The following is a 26414-nucleotide window of genomic DNA, read 5'->3' as shown; positions in this document are numbered from 1 at the left end:
CCGTTCAATTTTGTCAATATCTTTTTGTAGGTGTGGTCTCCAGAACTGAACACAGTATTCCAAATGTGGTCTCACCAGCGCTCTATATAAGGGGATCACAATCTCCCTCTTCCTGCTTCCACCCAAGTTGCTAGAGAATCTATTTTAAAATAAAGCACAAATATAACTTTGCATATGAAGTTATCTATTGAAAACTGAGTAATAAATGATGGACTACAGAGGCTTTTAATTTTGAAATGTCTAGGGAAGTTACTTCTGGTGTGTAAAAATATGTACAATGACTGCACTAAGATACTGGCTGCTATTTTTTAGTGATTCTGGCTTGTTCTTGCAGGGACGTTTTAGAAGAACCAACGGAGGAAGAACTGATTGCGAGACTTCATCAGCATCCTCACATGCATCTATATAGATGACCTCTAGCTGGAAGCAGCCATCTAGCCTCATCGTGCCTGCATGCAGGTTTTAGAGCTAAAGAGAAGATAATTCTTATTTCTTTCTAGAAAGAGTGCAAGAATCTCGATCTTATTTTTGAACGTTGCCTACAATAGACAGTCTTTAAAAGGTTACCTGGGTTCACTTTAAACATATTTTTTTAGATTTTAATGGTTTGATTTTGTTTTAAATTGATTTATGGAATAGAGAATTATAGAGTACTTCAATGCTTTTAAGAAAGGAAAATGGATCAGTGATACTGCACTTTATAGTGAATGTTGTGAAAGATGTTGGGCAGGTCTGCTGCCAATGCTACAGACAGTACAAAATGCAAATCACCTTCAGAGGCAAACTTCCTTTTTTATAACTATTTTTTATTAGTATTTGTTGTGTGATACACCAGGGCAGTGCCTTATTATTTGTAAAATTGTTTTAGTAAATGTCTATAAACGTTTCAAATACAGGATAAAAGTTTGAAACCTAAAGTTAGGGATCCATATGAAAAGTTGTTATCTTATGTGTTCCAATGCAGCAAGCTATTTTACAAAGAAGAACAATAGGATTCCAGTTTTAATATTTGTCCAAATCTACCTACCAGCTTCAGGTGAATATCACTTCAGTCCTTGGTTGACTGTACCTTTACATTAATGATCTACCTAGCAGCCTTTGGGCACTTGAATTCATGGCATTAAGGTGCTTAATGTTTTGTCTCCCTGCCCCTCTAACCCCCTTCCTTATCAGGATCAGCCCTTGTAATTTTGAGGCACTAGGGGTCTTCAACCGTAACAAATTTAAGAATTTTGGACTTCAACTCCCAGAATTCCCCAGCCTGCTAGCTGAGGAATTCTGGGAGTTGAAATTTACAAGTCTTAAAGTTGCCACGGTTGGAGATCCCTGATCTAGACTAAGGTCATTGTGGGAAGAGAATGGGCTACTAGCCCTATTTCTTGTTTGAGGCTCAACTTTGCCTTATTTTCATTTTTTTGGTGAAGCCTGATCTGTGTGTCATTGGTGAAATAAGTACTGGAGAAGAAAAGAGTTGAAATAATTGCCTTTCTCTTTATTGCAGAGACTAGGTCTATATCTCATACTCGGGTTCTTAGGCAAGTTTTGTAACTGTCCATGTGTATTGTGGCAAATGTTTTGTGATTACAGTACTCCACAACCCATTTTGCCTGAATACCTCTGACACACAGACATTTTTCACAATGCACCCATTGGCCATAAAATTTGGGCACCTAATAAAAACGCAACATTATTTCCTGTCAGTAAAAACAAAATTTTAGAAATTAAGCTCCTTAGCCCTTTTAATCTTATTATTAGCAAATATATTTGTATTGGCTATCTTATGATTCCATCAGGCGTTATTTAAACTTCAATCTGTGTGACTCCATGAGATTCCTCTGTCTTTGATCTGAGAAGGTGCTCCATCTAGTGACCCAATTCAGTGAATTATAGAGCTTCCATTCTGTTATTAAATTATTTCGTTCATTCAGGGATGCTAAATAGAGTTATTCTATTTCTAGACTTTCTGTCTAACTTCTGGATTTTTTTCATCAGTGCTGAAAGGGACACTGAAGAATTTTATTAAATACTGTAACTACGGTCATCTCATAATATTTGGTCAATTAAAATGTATTGAAATATTAATTATCTTCCTTAGGCAATGTAGTTCTATTCATATAATACATATATTGTTTCTCAACCTCAGCAACTTTAAGATACATGGAAATGCCTGAGTAATTCTGATAGCTGAAGTTCACACATCTTAAAGTTGGCGAGGTTGAAAACACAGACATATATAAAGGCCATATTTTACTTAACCCAATTTTCTGCATCCACAAAACCAACTGAGCCATTCATTGGGTAGGCTAGTTCACATAACAGTTTGCTTTAAAATTGTGCAAGAGATTTTGCAGTGAGATGTTGTTGGCATGAACTCTCAGAGAGTTCAAAATCACTGGTTTTGTACATTCCAAGAAATGTTGATCTCAAAACAGCACAGTTTCCAGAAGTCTCAAAACAGTTTTTTGACTGCTCATTACGGGGACATTTGTGAAGTTTTATGGTTGAAATAGTTCAAAATGAAATCTGTGGCATACTCTAATCTAAGGCAAAACTCTTAGTCTTCTAGAAATTGAATATTTCTTTTCTGGACCATGATGATTTAGGGATGTGCCAGTGATTTCCCAAAAGGTAATTCTCTGAACTGGAATCAGTTTGTGGTGTTTCAAACACGATCCTGTCCTGTTGTATGCTGAGTATCACAAAGCCGTTCTGGGAAAGTGCTGAATGTTATACAGTGGAACCTCAGGATACGAACCTAATTGGTTCCAGGGGGAGGTTCGTAACACGAAAGGTTCGTAAGACGAAACATTGTTTCCCATAGGAAACAATGTAAAGTCAATTAATCTGTGCAACCAAAAAACCCCCGCAAAAAAACCTCTGCCGCCCGGCTGTGACCTTTTAAAACAGCCGCGCGGCTTCCCAGCCGGGCTGGGGGGCTTCCCAGCAACCCCCCCAGCCCGGCTGTGACCTTTTAAAACGACCGCACGGCTTCCCAGCCGTCTCCCGAAGCCAAACGCCAAACCCAAACTTCCGTGTTTGGCGTTTGGAGGCTGCTGGAAAGCCCCCCAGCCCGGCTGTCACCTTTTAAAACAGCCGCGTGGCTTTCCAGCAGCCTCCAAATGCCAAACGCGGAAGTTTGGGTTTGGCGTTTGGCTTCGGGAGATGGCTGGGAAGCCGCGCGGCTGTTTTAAAAGGTCATAGCCGCGCTGGGGGGCTTCCCAGCACCCCCCCGAACCCTGAACTTTTGCCGAACTTCCGGGTTCGGGGTTGGGGGGGTGCTGGGAAGCCCCCCAGCGCGGCTGTGACCTTTTAAAACAGCCGCGCGGCTTCCCAGCTGTCTCCAAACGCCGAACACAGAAGTTTGGCTTTGACGTTCGGCTTTGGGAGACAGCTGGGAAGCCGCGCGGCTGTTTTAAAAGGTCACAGCCGCGCTGGGGGGCTTCCCAAGATACGGGAACTGTTCGGCAAAAGTTCGGGGTTCGGGGGGCTGCTGGGAAGCCCCCCGAACCCCGAACTTTTGCCGAACTTCCGGGTTAGGGGTTGGGGGGGGTGCTGGGAAGCCCCCCAGCGCAGCTGTGACCTTTTAAAACAGCCGCGCGGCTTCCCAGCTGTCTCCAAACGCCGAACGCGGAAGTTCAGCTTTGGTGTTCGGCTTCGGGAGACAGCTGGGAAGCCGCGCGGCTGTTTTAAAAGGTCACAGCCGCGCTGGGGGGCTTCCCAGCACCCCCCCGAACCCCGAACCTTTGCCGAACCTCCGGGATCGGGGTTCGGGGTGGTGGTGGGAAGCCCCCCAGCGTGGCTGTGACCTTTTAAAACAGCCGCGCGGCTTCCCAGCTGTCTCCTGAAGCCGAACGCCAAAGCCGAACTTCTGCGTTCGGCGTTCGGAGAGAGCTGGGAAGCCGCACGGCTGTTTTAAAAGGTCACAGCCGGGCTGGGGGGCTTCCCAGCAACCTCCCGAACCGAACCCGGGGTTCAGAAAAATTTTGTCTCTTCTTACGAACTTTTTTCGAGTTACGAACCGGCGTTTGGGAGGCTGCTGGGAAACCCCGCCGCCCAGCTGTCACCTTTTAAAACAGCCGCGCGGCTTCCCAGCTGTCTCCGAATGCCGGTTCGTAACTCGAAAAAAGTTCGTAAGAAGAGGCAACATTTTTCTGAACCCCGGGTTCGTATCACGAGTTGTTCGTAAGACGAGGGGTTCGTATCTTGAGGTACCACTGTATTTTGCAAATTTTTTATATCCCTACTAGGCTATAATGTGATTGCTAGTTTTTAGTTTATTATGTCATATAAACAGATTAGTTTTGTATTTTTGAACTAAATAAAAGAGGAGGGGATAGTTAAGAGATAGTTATATTTATTGCTAATCCCCCCCCCCTTCTAAGTAATTTAGTCCTTTAAAATGCAAAGGTCATTTTGGATTTGCAGAGAATGTGCCAATGTATCCAGATGGATTTTGTTTCTTTTGAGAAATGCTGAATAGAGAACAAATGTAGCAGCTATTGCTAGACACTTTAAAAAAAAAAGATTTAGTTATTCCCTACTTGCCTTAATTAAGAATTAATTTATACTAAGATAAGTAAATATTAAAGTAGAAAGACAATGTGTTCCATGTCACACAAAATATGGAAGCTAAAAGATTAGTATACCACCTTTGCATCTTGGAGTGACCATCTAGAAAAATATTTATGCACTATAAAAATAAAAGCATTACATTAACAGTTATTATTGATCAATAGCTATTTCATTTGCTAAGATCTGCATTTCTGATGTGCATTCCTTGGGATATATTTTCTTTGATGACAGAGCTCCTATTTTCAAAAGAAAATCCTTGCTTTACTATGTTATGGATTGACTGAATTTTGAATAATACCCTTCCTTAAAAATTCTTTTACACAAAGAAAGTTAAGGAAGAGCAACTAGGCTGTAGCATTTCTCTGAAATATTAAATCTATTTTATGCTACTAATATATACTAACTATATATTTATATCTACAGAAACTTTGACATTCTTTTAAGCCCACCATAGCTTACTTCAAGGAGGAGGACCTATTGGTACTCCAGATGATGTTGATGGTAGCATCTTTAACTATTGGCTATGTGTCAGGACAGTTCCCTATCCCTGGCTTGTTTTGGTTTGATTTATATTTTGGGCATCAGTAACACCTATTACATGATTCTTTATGGAACATTTCATTAATTTTAAGCTTTAGAAAAGTGAGTATTTTTCTGTACTCAGGATAGCAGGTATAACTTCCAAACATTCATCATGCAATGTTTTTCTTCCAGTGGTGCAATTTGGGCCATTCAGTGCTACAGGTTTACCAGTGCAATATAATTTTGAATTTCTTATGCTCTGAGAACATACAAAGAAACCACTAAAGTTGTTTGCATATTATGAAGTTTTATGTATTACCTTGAAAAAAAGGGAAATTGTAAAATGTATCTATGTGAGTCCTTTTTTAAGAGCACAGATGTTAGTATATGTAATTAAAATATTTTTGAAACAGTTGGCGTTTTATAAATCATTTTGGGTTTTTACTAGCATTAAATCTGAAACCCCAAATCTCAAGTGGTTTGGCTTTCTTCATGTTTTATGGTAATGATTGCCCTTTTGCTGTTGGCTCTCAGATTTCAAGCAGGGGAATCCAATGTTGGCAACTTTAAGATTTGTGGACTTCTACTCCCAGAATTCTTCAGCCAGTATGGCCGGCTGAGGAATTCTGGGAGTTAAAGTCCATAAGTACTAAAGTTGAACAGTTGGACATCCCTGGTTTAGAGTAAAACTGCCAAGATGTAAATCCGATTGATAACAACATCATAATATCAGTGGCATCAGACAGATATTGCAGTTTCTATATCTTAGTTTTTAATGAAAAATCATCTACTACATGGTACAATACAGTAGAGGTATTGCCCCCATGTTGCCTGAGTTGTTGCTTCACATAAGCTGAGTTGTCATACACACACACTTGATAGTGTTCTGCCGGGCTCTATGGTATGACTCTCCCGAAAATTCAAGGGTACAAATTTCAGACACACACACACTTGAAAGTTCAAAAACAATGTTCTTTATCACAAAAATTCAAAAGAAACAAAGCACCCTTTTTGTATTGCAAACAGCACTCGTCCCAAAACACTCTGGTAGTCTGTACAATCCCCTTAGTCAGTCCTTAAGTACTTAGCTAGCAGCTGTGAAGGAACGTCACAGCCCTCCTTCTTCCACGAAGTGAGACCCCCACACTTTGCTCTGCTTTGGTTTCAAAGTCGTGAAAAATCAACAAAGTCTGGAAACAGCAAGTCACGGTCCTGAAGAAACAACAATCAGATAATCTTCCACAACAGCCAAGCCAGCACACTGCTATTTATATCAGCAGCTCTAATTACTGGAGCCCCACCCAAACACAGGTGGCCTCTCTTATCTCCTGTAATATTTCTTCAATTGGTCTCTTCTATGCATAATTCTGTGCATGCGTGGGTCTAACACTTCCTCATCCGAATCGACCGAAGATAATGGAGATTGGCTTCCTGGCCTGTGTGCCAAGCCCCCCTCTTCCAAGTCACCCCCACCTTCTTCTTCGTCCGAAGAAACTGCACTACCTGACTCTGTCGGCAATAAAACAGGCCTATGACATATTGATGTTTCCCATGCATCCACCTCCACATTCCTTGGGGCAGGAGCTGGGCCAGAGACAACCACAACAGATAGAAATAGTTTTTCTGTCATTCTGCAATTATTAGGGAAATAATACCTCCCCCCCCCATTTTTAGATTTACAACAATCCAGTTGGTTTGGTTGAGCAGAGATCATTACGATCATTGTCTTAAAAAGAAATGTATGATTACTCCACTGAAGCCTGCCATGACTGAGGTTTGATGCCTCTGAGAAACTTGTATAGAGTATTATTTGGGGCTGTTTCTTAATTTGCACATTTTGTCTTTGGGTATATTTTCTTGCACGCATTTTGTCTGCATTTAACTGAATTTTCTAAATACAGGCAATCCTCACCTGACTATAAGCTGTGCAACCTTACCAAGGGAGTTTACATGAAAATAAGAAGGGCACCTTCTGAATATACTTTTAGGCCCAACCATTTTTGAGTCATATTTTATATCAGGAATACAGCATTCTTCTACCTGCATTTTGCAGTGATAGCGGCATCATGGAAGTTTCTGTGTCTTTTATATACAAAAATGGAAGATGGGAAAATGTTGCTGCTCTTGGCTGTTGATGTCAGATCTATATGGCAGATTCATTTTGATGCTGAATGTAAAAAGTGGCTGAAGATAAGGTTTTCATCTTGAGAAAAAAATGTCAGGCACTTTCCATTTTATACCATGCTCTCTCTTGCTATTCAGGACATGAGGCAGCTGAAACAATTTGAATGTTTGAAACAAGCAGTACAGTAATTATTTAAAGAAATGGGGGGGGGGGGGGAGGGAGAGGAGAGAAAGCATCCTATCTAACAATGACATGGAAAACAGAGGCCACATAGTTAAAATCTTCAGATCAACCATATCTATGATGCCTCTAATCCAGTACAGTGATCCCTCTATTATCGCGAGGGTTCTGTTCCAAGACCCCTCGCGATAATCGATTTTTCGCGATGTAGGGTTGCGGAAGTAAAAACACCATCTGCGCATGCGTGCCCTTTTTTTCTATGGCCACGCATGCGTAGATGGTGGAGTTTGCGTTCCCCGCCGCCCACGCAAAGGGGAAACCCCGATTCGGCTCCTCGCTGCTGCTGCGCTACCGAGCAGATCAGCTGCTGGGCGGCCGAAGGAACCTTCCCTGGGTCTTCCCCCTCTTGCTGGCGGGCGGGCGAGCGGCGGGCATCAGCGAGGAGCCGGGGTTTCCCCTTTGCGTGGGCGGCCGGGAAGACCCAGGTTGGGGGTTCGGGGGGGTGCTGGGAAGCCCCCCAGGCCGGCTGCGACCTTTTAAAACAGCCGCGCCGCTTCCCAGCTGACTCCTGAAGCCAAACGCGGAAGTTCGCCTTTGGCGTTTGGCTTCAGGACTCAGCTGGGAAGCGGCGCGGCTGTTTTAAAAGGTCGCAGCCGGCCTGGGGGGCTTCCCAGCACCCCCCTGAACCCGGGTTGGGGGTTCGGGGGGTGCTGGGAAGCCCTCCAGGCCAGCTGCGACCTTTTAAAACAGCCGCGCCGCTTCCCAGCTGACTCCCGAAGCCAAACGCGGAAGTGGTTTTTTTTTTAATTTATATTTTTTTAAAAATCGCGATATAGCGTTTCGCGAAGATTGAGATCGCGAAACTCGAGGGATCACTATATTGAAAATATATTTTGGGAACATATTTTAGCCATAAAACTTCTTCCAAAGATGTCCAATTCTGTTTTTGAGTTATAGCTTCCTTTCTGAGAGTGGTGACAAATGATGGACCCCACAGTCTAGCTGAGGTGTCTGGGGAACCATTCATTGCCTCTTTCTGCTTTTAATAGATAATCTTCAGAGGCTGTTGCCAATCCAGTCAAGGACAAGTGAAAAGTAACACACACACACCATTTTAAATGTACTGATCTGACTGCACAATGAGCCACAATATGTACATATATAAGCAGGTGCATTAATCTGCACCCCCCACCCCCACCCCGGTAATAACAGAGCAGGGGTGTATTGGATGGGTCTCATAAAAATCTAGGTGGCTACTATCTAAAGTTGCAAAGGAAGAAGAGCTTTACATCAGACAACTAGTCCGATCTCCAAAGTAGATTGGTTTGTGCTTTAGATTGTTGGCTCAATAATCTGCTTTTATTATACCCAAACTAAGTACAAAGCAGACCACAGATAATTTGCCGTAAGCTGCATTTCATCATTGATAGTCAATCTTGTAAACCAAGAACTCCAGGAAGTGCAGCTAATATTTGCCAGAACATGGACACGATAGTGTTGCTTGGGTTATTGTCAGTGGGATAATATCCCAATCTTTAGAAACCGTTCTTGTGTTACAGGGTTTATGAGTTCAAATTTAAAAGACTCCAGAGACCAAACACAAACACATTTTAGCCATGGAAGCTTAATAAGGGGCTTTATGCCAGGAGGTACTGTATCTCAGCCCAACTATTTGCAGAGTTATTGAAGGAAAAAATGGTGAAAAGAATGTTCCAGTTGGGTTTATGTTGAGGTATAAAGTGGTTTGTTTGTTTCTGGTTTTCAATTAAATATAAATCCAGCCACTGGCATTTAGATCAGAGGTCCCCAAACCTGGCAACTTTAAGACTTGTAGACTTCAAATCCCAGAATTCTCCAGCCCACATAGCTGACTGGAGAATTCTGGGAGTTGAAGTCCATAAGTCTTAAAGTTGCCAAGTTTGAAGACATCTGATCTAGATCGTGGCTTACAAATTATGTATTGCATAAATCTGGGTAATTGCAAACTGACTTAGTGTGACCTGGGTAACACACATAATTTAGATACCACATTGAATTCCTGAAAGAAAGACCAGATTATAAATCCAAGATTAATTAATTTTAAAAAGCCAATGCAAGAAGCCTAAAATCATATCTTTGCACCTGATGAATAATTATTGTAATCTACTCATCTGAAAAAAGGGAAAGAGTGGTAAAGCTATTTAGGAGAGGAGACTAAACGGTCTGACTTTCCAAGTGAGAGATGCATTTTGTTGAGCAGGGGCGAAATTTTTTTATTGGTCAGTTGGAAAGCTGTCGTCCTAATCCATACTGTTCTGATCCTAAAATGTACGTGAGAATTATTGTGCAGGATTGGATTCTGCCAGCTTAGGTTTCAGTTCTCCCTGGCTAAGGAGTGTGGTTTTGTTCCACCAAGGTTTGTGATGGAAATCTGCAATACTATAGTGTTGAACTGCCACAGGCCTGGGTCATGTCAATATGGCGATAGCGCTTTACAATAATGATCTTATTAAGGTGAGCTGAAGAGCCTGTCTGACCTGTATTATTTTACTCAGTTACATCTCCATTCTGCATTTTGGGTTGAACTGGTTCCAAGCCTAATGTGCTGCTGAGCTGTTGCCAATGTGCTTTTTATTTAGCAATAGTCTTAGAAAGTAAAACCCGAGTCTTTAATGTGGCCTCTCCTACTTGTTTTAATACTGGTGAGAATAATCTTATATTTCACCAAAACTATGTGTATTTAGTTTCTAGCTTCCTGGATAATTGAGGGTTCCTATTAAGAAGACTTGAACAATTCTTGCTATAGAAAAACTGCTGGATAGGCCTCCTCTGTTTGGAATTAAAGGTGAAGGTGTTAAAGCCAGACAATAGCACTCAGATCAAAGTAGCCAGCAGAAGGGGGCCACAAGAAGCGCAGATTGTCCCATCACATCACAAAAGGTGCCACCTCTCTTTCTCTGTAATTGAATTTCATGAAAGAAGCAAGGCTATTCTTTCCAAATGTAATTTAACCAGCCCCCTGGCTGGATGGGCAAGGAAAGCACCTGCTTTGTTTCCTTGAGGTGTGGGCAACCGACCCTCCTACCCTAATGGGGGGTGGCTAACTCAGAACTCCCAATGTATGGAGGCAGCAGCAACACCTGTTGGCCAACACAGACGATAACCTCATTCATGGCCTAATAGGAGACACATTTTGAATTCTGAGGACTTTCCATGAAGGGGTGTTCGCATATCTTGAAAAACGAGGTGCTCCTTCTCAATGCAACCAATCCAAGCTCCTTCAGTTTGCTCACTGCTTCGCTTTGACAGAGATGTTTCCTGGGCATGTGCAAATGTGAAAAGCCAAGGAGGTTAGAAGTTGGAATTCTACTTCATTTGCCAGAAGGATATGAGATTGGAGGGAAGTCTCCTTCATAGTTTCACGTGAAAATAGGTTTTATGAAAACTTTATTTTCTTTTATTCATAAAGATTGTCGAAATTGTGTAGTAAATATATATTTCACTCAGCCAAGAGCAATGACACTTGGGGATACCCAAAAGGCGTCCAAGAAGACCAAATGTTGGCTTTGAACATTTGAATGACTATATGTTGTGAGCCGCCCTGAGTCTTCGGAGAAGGGCGGCATATAAGTTCAATGAATGAATGGATGGATAGATGGATGGATGAATGAATATTTTAAAATGTAACCAAAATATTACCCTAATCCTTGAGATTTATTCTTCTTCAATAAAGTCATAGATAGTTCTCAAAAAAGTGTTTTGTTTACAGGAGTGCCTTGATCCATTCCTTTTATATGTACTTTTCTTGAATTCAAACAAGAATTCACAATTCGTGGAAAACAGGCACTGTATCTTCAACAGTAAAGCTACAGTTTGAATGGGATACACCTATATTTTGATTCGTCAAGGACAGAACAAATAATTAATGACCCTTATAAAAAAAGTATGAATATTTTTTCAAACTCACCCCATAGCAAATTTTAACAATTTCAGGATTTCAATTCTTAGTTCTTATTGCTGAGTGTATAAAGTGTATAATCTACACAGGTCCTAATTCAGAGAAAGTAAAGCATAGGTTGCTATCTATCCAACTTCTTGAGTATTTGAGATTACGTTTAAAGTAAAATTTAAGCTATGAAAGTATATTTGAAAATATCAGTAATATTAAATAATAATAATAAAATAAAAAACAAAAATAAAATATAATAATAATAAATAACAACAACAAAAACAAAAACAAACAAACAACAACAAGAACAACAACATAAAATACCTGTATCCAAAAACACATAGAAAAAGTGGAAAAAGTTACTGAAAATCAGATGGTGAATATCTTGTGGGACTTTTGAATACAGAAAGATAATCATTTGGAACACAACAAGCCTGATGCTACAGTTGTCGGGGGCTGAAAAGTACAATTTATTGATATTGCTGTACCAGGAGATGCCACAGTTGAAGAAAAAGAACCGGAAAAAAATATGAAATATTGGCGACCTGCCCATTGAAACTATGCAGTTATGGATGAAACATGTAACAGTGATACCCATTGTCATCGGGGCACTTGATACCATGTCCAAGAATTTCACAAAACACATCAAGAAATTGCAGCTTCCTGCAATAACACCAGCAGAATCGCAAAAAAATGAGTTACTCGGAACATTGTATATTTTAAGAAGATACTTGATTGATACTTAGAACGCTGGCAGCAACCTGTATTAACCATTAGCACCAGTCAGTGATATTTGTGACACTTTTAAAAAATGTTCAGTTGACTGACTTTCATGTTTAATGAATAAAAGAAATGATGATGATAATAAAATATCCAATGTCCAGGAGTAATGTACCCAATTCTTTCTACCTATTATCTTCTTTGTATATTTCCATGCAGCTGGCATACAGATAATTCTCACATGGTATTTTTAAGTTTTAAATGGTTTGAACTCTATGTTCCATCAGAAGATGTCCATGTGTGGTGAGATTATAGGGTTGTTTTATCTCATATTTTGAGAATGGAGTGAGACTTAATTTCAGACAAAAAAGTGTTTTAGTGTTGAAACTCACAGAATTTATTTATTTATTTATTATTTATTTATTTTGTCCAATACACAATGAGGGATTTAGTGGGTATATATCTATATACACATAGTAAAATACATGATGAAGGTTATAGAGGAGATACTCATAGTAAAATATATCTAAGAAATAATAGAAAAGAAGATATAGTAATAGAACATAACAATGAAAGAATAGAAGAGATATAGGAATAGAGGAAAGGTATAGGAGATATAGGAGAGCAATAGGACAGGGGACGGAAGGCACTCTAGTGCACTTGAACTTGCCCCTTACTGACCTCTTAGGAATCTGGAAAGTGTTTGGGGTTTGGGGATGACACTATGGAATCCGGTAATGAGTTCCACGCTTCGACAACTCGATTACTGAAGTCATATTTTTTACAGTCAAGTTTGGAGCGATTAATATTAAGTTTAAATCTGTTGTGTGCTCTTGTGTTGTTATGGTTGAAGCTGAAGTAGTCGTCGACAGGCAGGACGTTGCAGCATATGATCTTGTGGGCAATACTTAGATCTTGTTTAAGGCGTCTTAGTTCTAAACTTTAGCAAAGAGGTGTTCTTAAATTTCTCTTTCAGATCAACAAGGACCAAAGCTCTGTTTTGTGAGAGAAATTCTTAGCAGACTTCAATGGAAGGGGAATTGGGAGGAGGGGAAAAATAAATGAAAGATAAGTAGGCAATGGCAATCCGCACTTGAACAAAACAGAAGCACCACATTTTAGGAGAGGGAGACTTTTAACACTCTTATTTCCAAGTACAGATAGTCCTTGACTTACAAGAGTTCATTTAATGACCTTCAAAGTTACCAGGGCACTGAGAAAAGTGTCTTTTCCTTCTTTTCCTTGGTTATGACTTTGGAAGCATTCCCATGATCATATGCTCAAAACTTAGATGCTTGACAACTGGTTCATATTTATGACCATTACTGTGTCCCAAGGTCATGCAATCACTTTTTGCGACCTTCTGACAAGCAAAGTCAACGGGGAAGCCAGATTCACTAAACAACCAGGTTACTAACTTATCAACTGCAGTTATTCACCTAACAATTGTGATGAGGAAGGTTGTACAATGGATCAAAACTCACTTCGCAACTGTCACATTGAATAACAGAAATCTTGGGCTCAATTATGATAGTAAGTCAAGGACTACCTATAGCTTGAGAGTACACTGGTACCTCTACCTAAGAACGCCTCTACTTACGAACTTTTCTAGATAAGAACAAGTGTTCAAGATTTTTTTGCTTCTTCTCAAGAACCATTTTTCACTTACAAACCCAAGCTTCCAAAACTGTAACTGCAAAAGGCATGGAGAAGCCTTCATGGGGCCTTTCTGGGAATCTCCTGGGAGGAAACAGGGCCTCCACCCTCTATGGTTTCTCCAACTGCATGGATTATTTGCTTTTACATTGATTCCTATGGGAAAAATTGCTTCTTTTACAAACTTTTCTACTTAAGAACCTGGTCACGGAACGAATTAAGTTCATAAGTAGAGCTATCACTGTACAGTGTATTGACTGTTTATTTTTGGGGGTGAAAAGAAAAATAAAGCTCCAAATGATGATTAAAAAAATTAATTGTTTGAAATACAACAAGGGACATATTTGTACCATATTTTGAGAAGTTTTGCTGTACACTATATGGTTCTAATCACAGTAAGGGCAAAAGAAAACATCTTGTCTTTTGGGGGGTATATTTTTTATTGTTTATGATTCAAATGGAAAGTTTCCAAATATTTTAAAATAGACTATCAGCTAAAGGCAATAGAGCACCTTACTTGGTCGCTAGATGGCACTAGATTTAGTTATACTGCACTGTATCTGGATGAAGTTGAACCTTTATTGCTTTGCTTTCACTTTTAAAAAGATAATTATCTACCCACTATAGATGTACTTTCATGGACCACCGAAAGGAGGAAATGGCTCACACACTCTGCCCAAGAGTGTGATAGACCAGGGGTTTCCAACCTTTTGGACCACAGGGACCACCAAATTCATAATTTTAAATCCCGCAGGCATCTGGGGTGGGGTTGGGGACACAAGCTCAGCTGCCTTTCAGGCCTGTCTGCTTCTGGGAGGCCTGCGGGTGGAAACCTCTTTTGTGTTCCTTCTCTCAAGTAGCTTGATCAGTCTGAGTGAAGGAAAATGAAGGCGGGCAGACTGATGGTGGATTGCTGAAGTTGGTGGGAAAGTTAGTCCCATAGTTCCAGAGCTGTAGCTGTAGTCCCTCTCCTTCCCCTACCCCTTTCCTTCTTCTTTCCTTTTCCCATTCCTTTCCTTCCATTTTCTCCCCTCCCTTCCTCCTCCTTCCCTTCCTTCCCCTCCCTCCCTTCCCTTCCCCTCCCTCATTCCTTCTTTCCTTCCCCCCGCATTTCAATACTTATGCGCATGCGCATGAAGCAAACTCTCGCAAGGGGAAGTGCGAGATTTCAGCGATTTTTTTTGCTTCCACGCATGTGCAGAAGCAAAAAAACAATTGAAAATGCTTAAATCTCTCTCATCTCCTCATGCCTCTCCTCACGCGTCCCAGCGAGTTTTTGCTTCTGTGCACGCACAGGAAGCAAATTCTTGTGAGGAGATGCGCGTGCGAGAGAGATTTCAGCAGTTTTTTGATTCTGCATACACGTGGAAGCAAAACAATCACCAAAATCTCACATGCGTGCGTGTCCCCTCACAAGACGAGTATGTGCCTATGCAAGAAACGACGCTGCATGTGCAGGTCAACATTTACTACCTGTGAGGTATCCTTTACTGTGCCAGTAGGAACCCTCTACTGAGGTAAGGTGACCAGGCGTCCCGTTTTTAAAAAAATCAAAAGTTTTAAATTTTTTTTTTAAATGACACAAGACACGGGACAAATTGCTCAAAAGCGGGACGTCTAATCACCTTATACTGAGGTGAACCAGTCTGAACTAGGAGGAACCCACCCTTGATTATATTATGTAGCTTCTTTCCAAACAAAGTCAAGTGCCTTCAGTTTGGGAGACCACACAATTACAGGACAAGGATACCTGAAACCAGGTAATTCTAGTCCTGGAAATGTCATTATTATTCTCATTAATATTATTATTCCTCATTAATATTTTAATAATGATTTTAAAGAATATTTAATAATAATAACTAGTATGAGTTATTCTTCATTAATAATTAAATGGATTATGGCAGGGATGAAATTCAGCAGGTTCTGGAGAACTGATAATGGAAACTTTGAGTAGTTCAGAGAGCCGGCAAATACCACCTCTGGTTGGCCCCAGAGTGGGGTGGGAATGGAGATTTTGCAGTATCCTTTCCCTGCCATGCCTACCAAGCTACACTCACAGAACTGGTAGGGAAAACGTTTGAATTTCACCCCTGGATTATGGAGTATGTATGTATGTATGTATGTATGTATGTATGTATGTATGTATGTATGTATGTATGTATGTATTTATTTATTTATTTATTTGATTTCTATGCTGTCCCTCTCCGAGGTCTCGTATACTTTACTTGTACAGTGCTACCTCTACTTAAAAACATAATTTGTTAAATAGCAAAGTTGTAAGTTTGTAAGTAGAAGCAATTTTTTCCCATAGGAAACAATTTAAAAGCAAATGCATGCAAACCCATTAGGAAAGAAATAAAAGCTTGGAATTTGGGTGGGAGGAGGAGGAAGAAGAAGAAGAAGAGGGAGACAGTCGCTGCCGAAGGAAGAAGGTGAGGTGAGGGGAATCCAAACAATCCAAAACTTTAAGGCTTAAAAATAAAAAAGAGGGACTCTGAGGCGGCAAGGAGGAGCACGCGCCTCCCATACATCTGGTGTGAGGCTGCCTCCCATACACTGCGCCAGAGAGATAAACCCAGGGGGAATGGCAGGAAACTGGCCGGGCCTTCATGCTACTCTCAAATTTCCTGGGAAATTATTCCAGGCTCGGGTTCTTAAGTAGAAAATGGTTCTTAAGAAGAGGCAAAAATATCTTGGACACCCGGTTCTTAACTAGAAAAATTCTTAAGTAGAGACGTTCTTAGGCAGAGGTACTACTGTATACTCATATACTTTACTTGTATAAAGCTAAAAAGAGAATGTTCTGATTATACTGCATCTATTTTCTTTTTGTTGACTTAAAGTACTATAACTATGGTTGAATGCAGTTATAGATTTTCATGAAAACTTCCAGATCAGTCCAAAAAGACAGGGGACCCAAGGGTTGTGGGTTAATATGTACTCGCCATTCTGTTTCATTACTTTATTTGCTGACTGAGGAAGACAGCTAAGGTGACAGGCCGAAGTGGAGAGAGTGTGGTTTAATCCAGGCCCTTGTGATTCACCTCATGTGAACCAAGGATGCCCTTGCTCAAACCTTCATCTTGTAATCTCCACCTTTGTGAGGTGTTTTATCAGGTACTTCATGGCCAGTGAAGGACTTTACACTCCTGTATTTTATATCCCCAAGGCTTTACTGGTTTCGACTTCTGGAAAGCAGGGCTTCCATTCTCTGCAAGCTTTGTACTTTGCCGCACAGTATTATTATTGTTTCCTCTATTTTGAAAGGGTGCCACAACATCGCTGTGTAAATATAGCTATCAAGAAGATTGTATAAGTCCACATAATAGAAAGAACGCCATACATTTCCTTACAGTCACCAGTTCAAGCCAGTTATCATCAAACATATGATACAACAGGTGCGAGTTCTACCTTCCTATATTCCAAATGTGTCACCACCATAAAGAGGTCACACAGTTTGGACAGTGTTTTATGATGGTATGAAACAAGTAGTTCCTATACTTGGCCAGGATCTTTGCTATTCCAGTACATTGTTGGCATAGTCAGATCCCTAATTACTATTCCATGTAAATACTTTAAAAGTGCTGTGCAAATCAAAATTTAATTGCAGTGCTTCCGTGCAGCAAAATTAAAGAAACACAAAAACACAACCACCCTTGCAACACAAGTATTTCTGCCCTTAGGCTACAGATCAGAAAGAACACAGAGAGACTTTGCTTTAATTTATATAATTGGCTTGCTGTCTTGCTGCCACGTGTATATGGGTAATTCATACATTTCTTTGCATCAAATCCTTTTCGCAGTACTGACTGAATAGGAAGAAAACACGCTGAAATGTAATGTTAAACCAATCTGGAGGTAAAATAAATAATCTGCCCAGGGATAGTCAAGTATATATCTGACACATCTGTAGCCAAGAAACTTTCTCAGTTTTAATTCACATTTTTATAGTCACTAGATGGCATCCATGCTGGTTGTATTTTTGAAGGCAAATTGGTCTGTCAGTTGTTTGGGTAATCAGATATATAGACAGTACTATGGGAAATGTGCCAACTAAACTGAATGCTGTTTTCTTTTACACAATCTGCAGTTATTATTTTCCCATTATTTAATTATAAAATTTCTACTTTTCATGATTTAATATCCTCTTCATTTCCAAGAAAATTCTACAATATACAACATTATAACTGAAAAAACCCTTCAGCTCCTCCAATATGATTTAAATGGATTAATGGACTAATATAATAATTATGCAAACTGTTAAAGGGGCTAACATTATAAGGAATTGGAAAGAAAAACAGCTGGAAAATTTGTAGAAGGGTATTTTATTTAAACAATAGCAAATTAGTTTACAGATGAGAGGTGTTTTATTTCCTTCATCCTAAAATCTGAAAATTATGCATTTGTTTTAGCAAATGCACTTTCAGTTTATTTAAATTGTGAAAATATGCACACGTACCTATAGATACTTGTAACTGAACAAGTACCATCAATATCAATTTCATTTTCCAGATTTGAATATAATTTGTTTTATAAAGAAATTTATAAATTTTGTTTTATAAGAAATAGGCACAGAGCTTAGGGCAAATTAAATCATGATTTCCATCAGGAAACTGGAATGAGGCAGGAAGGGGTGAGACATTAGTCCTTCCTCTTCACATGGAGGAACCTTGATTAAAATACAAGTTCTCCTCTTAACTGATTCTCAGAACATCCCATCTTCAAGTTCTGGTTACTTGCACTCCCAAAGATTTAAAAAGCTGGGCGTTCCAAGTCCAGAATTAACATTTCATCTACTTAATAGTTAGATTTGTAAAGTTTATAACTGGCATTATTCACCGTTGTCACTTGTCCTTGGCATGGCCTATTGTCATTTCCGTCTACAAGATGTCACTCGTTACTTCTGTATAGAACCGTTGCCAATTTTGCTGAGACAAAGCCAGGAGAATCCCGAACAGGTCAGTCTTTGTGAAGAAACACGACCTTTTTTTCAAATGAAAAGCAAGGAGGGACTATTTCTATCTGGCTGAGACACAATCTGCAGAAGTGGTGGTGGTAGAGAAATCAATGCTTTCATCCACTATAAAGCATAACAACAGCTGTGTTCAGAAGGTCTGCTGTGGTTAGCTGGCATTATCTTCTTTGCAAAGCAAGTACATTGTAAACCGGTAAAAATTAACTGCCAGAGTACAATGCTGTTTTTGTGACTTTGGAATTCAGATAAAGCTCTGCTTCTCTTGGCAGGCTGATGAAAAGAAAAGAGTATTTGCATACAGGTGAGATGAGGCTGAAGCTCAAGTCCCTTGCCAGGTATGCAAAGGGCCTCCAGCTGTGAGTGCACTCTTTTAATTAAATTGCAGAGATGTTGACCCGAGCAGTGGCAGAAGTGAGGAGGATAGTTTTGGAAAATACAATACCAACAAAAGTCATTGGATGGCAGCAAAGCATTTGATACTTACCACCTAGACTCCACGTGGAGACTTCTTGGGCCTGTCAATCAACAAGCTGGAGATGGCAGATCCGAAGTTACTTCCAAGTTTGTAAGCTGGCCGAAAACTCTGACGTACATTCCAAATGGGAGGAATCCTGAACCAGTAGGTGTCAAACGTGGCCATAAAGAGCCTCTATTAAATAACAATTTGAGTCTTTCAACCACCCTAAGCCTTCAAGTGGAAAGCTGCCATCTTCTTCCCATCTCCTGCATCTGGTCACTTTTAAGTAAGAGCATTCTTATGTGATATAAATTATCCAAAATTATAATGAGTCTTCAAAGAGGGACGGCATACAAATCTAATAAATTATTATTACTATTATTCGTATTATTTGTATTATTATTATTATTATTATTATTATTATTCCCTAACATCAGTAGCTCTTTTGATACTTAGCTACTTAAAGATAGGATGTCTACCAGTGGGCAATATTTAAAGCAACCAAAATGACTGGAATCAAAAGAAGAAAGTTATTTTTTTGCTCACTTTAATTAACTTAGTTATCATTAGAATACTTTACCATCAGGTTCATAGGTAAGGCTATGAATTTGAGCCATGATGATGCAGTGTTAGAATGCATATTTGCAGGCTAACTCTGCCGAGTGCCAGCAGTTTGATCCTGACTGGCTCAAGGTTGACTCAGCCTTCTATCCTTCTGAGGTTTGGTAAAATGAGAACCCAGAGTGTTGGGGAAAATATGCTGACTATGTAAACTACTTAGAGAGGGTTATAAACAATGGTGAAATCTACTTACCTTCCCTACCGATTCGGAAATGCGTGTGACACCGCCACACACACTTTTTCACCCTCTCTGTATGTACATGCGGCTTTGTGCATGCACAGAGAGTTAAAAACAAGAAAATGACAATGTCCAGGTGGGTGGGCGGGGTCTTGCGCTGCCACCGCTACCTGTTCTCCAAACCACCGGCAATCCCGGCTTCTGGTACACTCCAACTAGGCCAAACTGGTAGCATTTCACCCCAGCTGTAAAGCATTATGACTAGGCATATAAGTTTAAGTGCTATTGCTATTGCTACCCACTAGATGGCAGCAAGGAAATAAATAAAACTTGAATCTGTTGGTGCCACCTAATGAACTTTAAGTTTTTGCAGCTGGTCAGTGATTTCAAAAGATAGGTGCAGGTAGACTTCAATGTACAATTGTTTGTTTAATTAATTAAAGTAGTTTAGCCCACCCCTATTATTTTTATAAAGATGTAATAATAATTTGAAGATACAACAGCCTCAGAAAAAAGGACTTACATTCCATTCTTGAAATTATGAATACCAAACCACACCTCTAGTTATATGATTGCAGTCTGGATGCTTGGCAGTGGCTTGCATTTAGAAAGGTTGCGTCTTGTCATTACATGATCATGATTTGCAACATTCTCAGCCAGCTTCTGAGAAGTAAAGTCAGTGGGACAAGCTGGATTCACATAATGACCAAGTAATTTGTTTAATGGCTATGTAAAACAGTCATAAAATCGGGCCCAGTTATGTGGTGACTCTTAATCACAATATCATTTAGCAACCAAAATTTAGGTCCCAATTCTGGGACGGCCTGTAATATAAGACAAGGCTTAACAATAGGATGGTTCCTTGTAACAGGAAAATAAGACCTAGATCAGTTAATGGCTGGAAAGTCCCGACTTAAATTCCTGTGAGCTACTGCCTCAGTATAGAAACATAGAAGACTGACGGCAGAAAAAGACCTCATGGTCCATCTAGTCTGCCCTTATACTATTTCCTGTATTTTATCTTAGGATGGATATATGTTTATCCCAGGCATGTTTAAATTCAGTTACTGTGGATTTACCAACCACGTCTGCTGGAAGTTTGTTCCAAGGATCTACTACTCTTTCAGTGAAATAATATTTCCTCACGTTGCTTTTGATCTTTCCCCCAACTAACTTCAGATTGTGTCCCCTTGTTCTTGTGTTCACTTTCCTATTAAAAACACTTCCCCCCTGAACCTTATTTAACCCTTTAACATATTTAAATGTTTCGATCATGTCCCCCCTTTTCCTTCTGTCCTCCAGACTATACAGATTGAGTTCATTAAGTCTTTCCTGATACGTTTTATGCTTAAGACCTTCCACCATTCTTGTAGTCCGTCTTTGGACCCGTTCAATTTTGTCAATATCTTTTTGTAGGTGAGGTCTCCAGAACTGAACACAGTATTCCAAATGTGGTCTCACCAGCGCTCTATATAAGGGGATCACAATTTCCCTCTTCCTGCTTGTTATACCTCTAGCTATGCAGCCAAGCATCCTACTTGCTTTTCCTACTGCCCGACCACACTGCTCACCCATTTTGAGACTGTCAGAAATCACTACCCCTAAATCCTTCTCTTCTGAAGTTTTTGCTAACACAGAACTGCCAATGCAATACTCAGATTGAGGATTCCTTTTCCCCAAGTGCATTATTTTACATTTGGAAACATTAAACTGCAGTTTCCATTGCTTTGACCATTTATCTAGTAAAGCTAAATCATTTACCATATTACAAACCCCTCTGTATTGTTGTGAGGAATGAGAAATCTTTAGGGCTGAAAAGTTCAGATAACCATTCTGATTGGTGAAATATCACCAAAGCCTCTCTGTGCTCCCATTAAGTGGTCCAGACTTTTGCAGTTCCCAAACTTACATCCTCCTGGTGTTGCTGAATTGCAACTACCAGCATTTTTCACAACTGGCTATGCTATCTAGGATTGCTGGGCTTTGTGGTCTAGCATATGTTGAGCCCTCAAAGCTTTTCCATTCTTCCACCTCCATTTTGAGCTAGAAGGGCTAAGAAAACAGATCTCTATGTTTTCAACTGGGTATTTCTAGTTATTATATTATGCGTATGAGTTTTAGGCATCCCTTTTAAAGTCAAAAGGCAGACAAACTCTGTCTGAGAAGTTGATAAATGAAGAAGTACAAGATTAGGCACGGAGCAGTTTAGATAAGGTAGATTCTGAGAGTATGATTCCATTTCTGAATTTGTTTAAGCCACCATCAGAACAAGTTTGTACTTATTCCTGAAATGGTAGTTCAAATAAGTATCAAGAAAATGCCAGAAACAACTGAAGATTGATTATCCCCCCCATATATTGGCTGTCAATTGACCTAGTGTTCCCTCCTCAAACCCAACTGAAAAACTCAAATGTTAAAGCAAAAGTAGTTTACCTGCTTTTCTTAGAGAAATGAAAAAAGAAGATTGGATGTTACACTTTGGCACCAAGTGTCATTGGTTTGGGCTTTGGCAATGGGAAGCTCATGGAAATTTCCACAGCTTCATCTGTGAACATTCTCCTTTCTAAGCTGTTCTTTGATTGATGCGGTTTCATGAGAAGTCAGAGACAGCCAGGCGGCGTGTGAGAGCAACATTCTTCCATGCATAAAAAGGCATAAAATTATATTCATTGCTTTAAAAAAAAAAAAGCTAGACTCATTAATAAATGGCATCTTCTCAGACTATTTCCTGGTCCACTGGATCTTTTTAGTTGATTTCTTCTCTCCACAAATGTAATAACAACTGAAAATATAATAATTAAATGTACAGGTGATATTTGATGGACTATAGATTGAAGGCATCATGGAATGTGAAGAAATGACAGTAGTGGTTCAAGAACTTAAAATACAATTTTTTTAAAAAAAATCTCTGGTTCAGATTTTAATTCTGCTTTTGATGAGGCAATCTCTCTCCACTTTTAAGTCTCTTCATTAGTAATAGTAACTTTTTATAGGATTATTTTATGAAACAGAATGGAGTCCTTCAAACATTTCAAAATGCTATGCATGAGGTGTGGTTGCAGTGAAGGGCTACCAAAATTTTTAAAACCACCCTGTGGGCATGGCTTATGCAGGACGCCCTGCATTTTCTTTCAATGTTTTTTAGTGCAAATTGTGTGCTCTGAGGGGAGGGGGAGCTCCATTTTCGCTACCTCACAGCGTTCCCCCCACCCATCTGGGCAGTAGCCCACCCCTGTGTGGCTATTACTAATGGTTTTGGTTTAAGTTCCCTTCAGCCATGGAAGCATAAGGAATGATTTTAAGTTAGCATTATCCCCCTCAGCCCAACCCTCCTCACTGGCTTCTTGTGGGCAAAACATGAAGGATGAAGTGCCATGTTTACCACCCTAAATGCCTGAAAAAGAACTGGGAGCTACATCTAGGAAATAAAACAAATAAGTTCTAAGGCTTTCCTAAGAGCAAATAGATATGTATTCATGGACATGACTCCATAGGAAGGAACTAAGATCACATCATTTTTGATACAGTTCATTGTAATCTCTCCAGTTAAAGTAGATAACAAACTAGAGCTTTTCACAGTCAACTTAATCACTTCTTAAATCATTGGGAAACCTCAGATGATACAGGAGCACACTTGAATTTCAAGATTCATGGCACACAATAGCTCATTCTATCGTTAAAATCTCTTGTGTAGCATTCAGGTAAAACAGGATGGTAGAGAACACCGGATCTATTCTGCAGACTGAGGACAGGACATAGGTTTAGAATGACATATTTTTTTCATCTAGTCAACAAAGTTGATTAACTTTAATAACATTGCCTCTAATATTTCATTATAATCTTATTTTAAGGAAATGTTTGCACATTAAGCATTTTTCCCCACAGCGCTGAAACAATGTGCCTTTCCTTGCCAAATATCACATTCACACATACCCTCTTTATTTCTGCAGCTTTAAGGTAATGTTTGGAAATTTTCCATTACCCAGCTGCCAACTTACCATCATAGATTATAATCAGGATTGATTTGATTGAAGCATCTGAGGCACTTGAAGGCATGTTCCTGGCGCGCTCTCTCTAATTTTACTTGTTGCCCAGATCTTAGTGCCAAAATCGTCCTTGCCCAACATATTTTGAGAGAGCACATGTTATCTTTTTAAAGAGAAAAAACACAAACATGGGATATATATATATCACCAAATCTATTACTGTATACACATAGAAGAACGTGTAGCGTGGACCTCCAATTAATTGGAAATCTTCCACTTTCCATAAAGCATTCTCCACAGGAAACACAGATGTAAATAAGAACAATGTGCTTATGGAGAAAAGAACTCCAACTATTGTTTAAGCCTGGATTGGAACTGTCAAGATTTTGATACAACCATTTTTTCTGCACTTGTCAAGGCAGGTGGTAAGGACATGGCCAAGGGATGTAAGCCATGTTTGTCACTAAGCCAACATCAACTTCAGATGGAACCTCAATACCCAATAGATAAAGTCAGTTTTCTGGCTGAGTTCCCACTTTGTGAATGCAATCACCAAGGTTTTCAACTAGAATTAACATGCTTTTTCATTCAATCCTCTTTAAGTTGTGCATGTCCATATTGTTGTGCATGTGTGTGGAAGCGTTATAAGCCCATGTAATCCTCCCATATTTTACCACTGTGTCTTCCATATTTTTCCCTTAGGGTATTAAGAAGAGAAAGAGCTGAAATCTGCCCGTGGACAAAATGTCTAGGAACATGTGCTTCTCCGCCTCTAGATGCAAGCATTGTCTAGAATGTGCCTTGAAGTACAGGTTGTCCTCAGCTTACAACAACAATTGAGCCCAAAATTTAAATTGAGAAATTTGTTAAGTGAGTTTTGTCCCATTTTTCTTGCCACATTTGTTAAGCAAATCACTAAAGTTGTTAAATTAGGAACACGATTATTAAGGGAATCTGGCTTCCCTATTGATTTTGCTTGCCACAAGGTAATAAAAGATGACACTGCAACCACAATAATAAATTAATAATAATTTGTTATATTTATATGCCGCCCCTCTCCAAAGACTCGGGGTCAATTGTCAAGCATCCGAATGTAAATCACGTGACCATGGAGATGTTGCAATAGTCATATGTATAAAAAATAGTCATGCCTCTTTTTTCAGTGCTGTTGTGAGTTTGGATAGTCACTAAGTGAACTGCTGTAAGTCAAGGCATACCTGTATAGAATGGGAGAGGTTTCCCTTGGGAAAAGTAGATTACAGATCATTATGAGACAATCTGCACATAATCAATCAATCAATCAATCAATCAATCAATCAATCAATCAACTATTTAATCAAAAATCCCCATGTACAATTGGTGGGCCACTGTGTGACACAGAATGCTGGACTCCATGGGCTTTGGCCTGAATCAGCATGACTCTTCTTATGTTCTTAAAAATTAAGATTAATTTTATAAATTCCTTGTGTGTCCAACCACACTTGCCCAATAAAGAATATTCCTATTCCTATTTTTACATAATTACATAGATTTTAAACTAGCAAATGCCTTAGTGTATAATTCAATAACACAATCTGTTTTTATTATTTTATTATTCTTGCTTTTAAAGTTAAAAGTCACCCGGAATCCTGTGGAGTTTTTTCAGACTCTTAAGTTGTATGCTTGTATGCATATATATACTTCTCAATAAAATAAAGAGAACATTTAAACAACACAATATAACTTCAAGTAAATCAAACTTCTATGAAATCAAACTGTCCATTTCGGAAGCAACACTGATTGACAATCAATTTCATTTTGTTGTCAGCACATTCAACTTTGTATAGAACAAAGTATTCAATGAGAATATTTCATTCATTCAGATCTAGGCTGTGTTCTTTGAGTGTTCCTTTTATTTTTTTGAGCAGTGTATATACAAGCTGTTCTCAAAACACAATTATAATGGAACCTGTCCATGACAGTCATAGTTATTTATTTATTATTTTATTTATCTCTCAACTTCATTATTTTTTATAAACATTTCAAGGCAATGAATTTATCCTATACCTCTTCCTATTTTCCCCATAACAACAACTCTGCAAGGTGAGTTAAATTGAGAGAAAGTGACCAGGGTCGCCCAGATGGATTTCATGGCTAAGGAAAATTAGAACTCATGGTTTCCCGCTTTCTAGCCTGGTAACTTAATGACTAGATCAGGGATGTCAAACTTGATTTCATTGAGGGCCGCATCAAAGTTGTGTTTGACCTTGGGGGGCTGTGTGTGTGTGTGTTGGGGGGGTAGGGTATGTGCAGCAAACTCAACGTCACTTGTGTCAGGGGTGCCTGTGGGGGCCTGAGTACATGGCCAGCAAAAATGGGCTCTCAAGCTCTGTTTTTGGCTGCAACGGCCTCCTGCAGCCCTATGGAAGTGAAAACTGAGCTCGGAATACAGCTCATCTGTTTAGAAACCATACCACATTTCTGACATTAACACCCTAGAAAATGTCCAAAGATA

The 26414-nt window shown here is 39.6% G+C and overlaps 1 protein-coding gene across 3 annotated transcripts in view; it reads left to right on the top strand.

Moving 5' to 3' along the window:
• Window positions 1-25695, top strand: part of TPCN2 (two pore segment channel 2) — an 82645-nt gene extending 56950 nt beyond the window's left edge. For 2 of the 3 annotated variants that reach the window (XM_070761624.1, XM_070761638.1), the window contains one exon: window positions 335-2146. In XM_070761624.1, the coding sequence (XP_070617725.1) occupies window positions 335-413 (79 nt within the window). In that variant the 3' untranslated portion in view covers window positions 414-2146. Of the gene's footprint in view, window positions 1-334; window positions 2147-25684 lie in introns of those variants that run through there. The other variant, XM_070761631.1, reaches the window with a different exon arrangement.
• The last annotated feature ends 719 nt before the right edge of the window (window positions 25696-26414 follow it).

This window comes from Erythrolamprus reginae, chromosome 1 (genome assembly GCF_031021105.1).
Source record: "Erythrolamprus reginae isolate rEryReg1 chromosome 1, rEryReg1.hap1, whole genome shotgun sequence".
NCBI classification, from domain to species: domain Eukaryota; kingdom Metazoa; phylum Chordata; class Lepidosauria; order Squamata; family Dipsadidae; genus Erythrolamprus; species Erythrolamprus reginae.
This window is presented reverse-complemented; position numbering and strand designations above follow the sequence as displayed.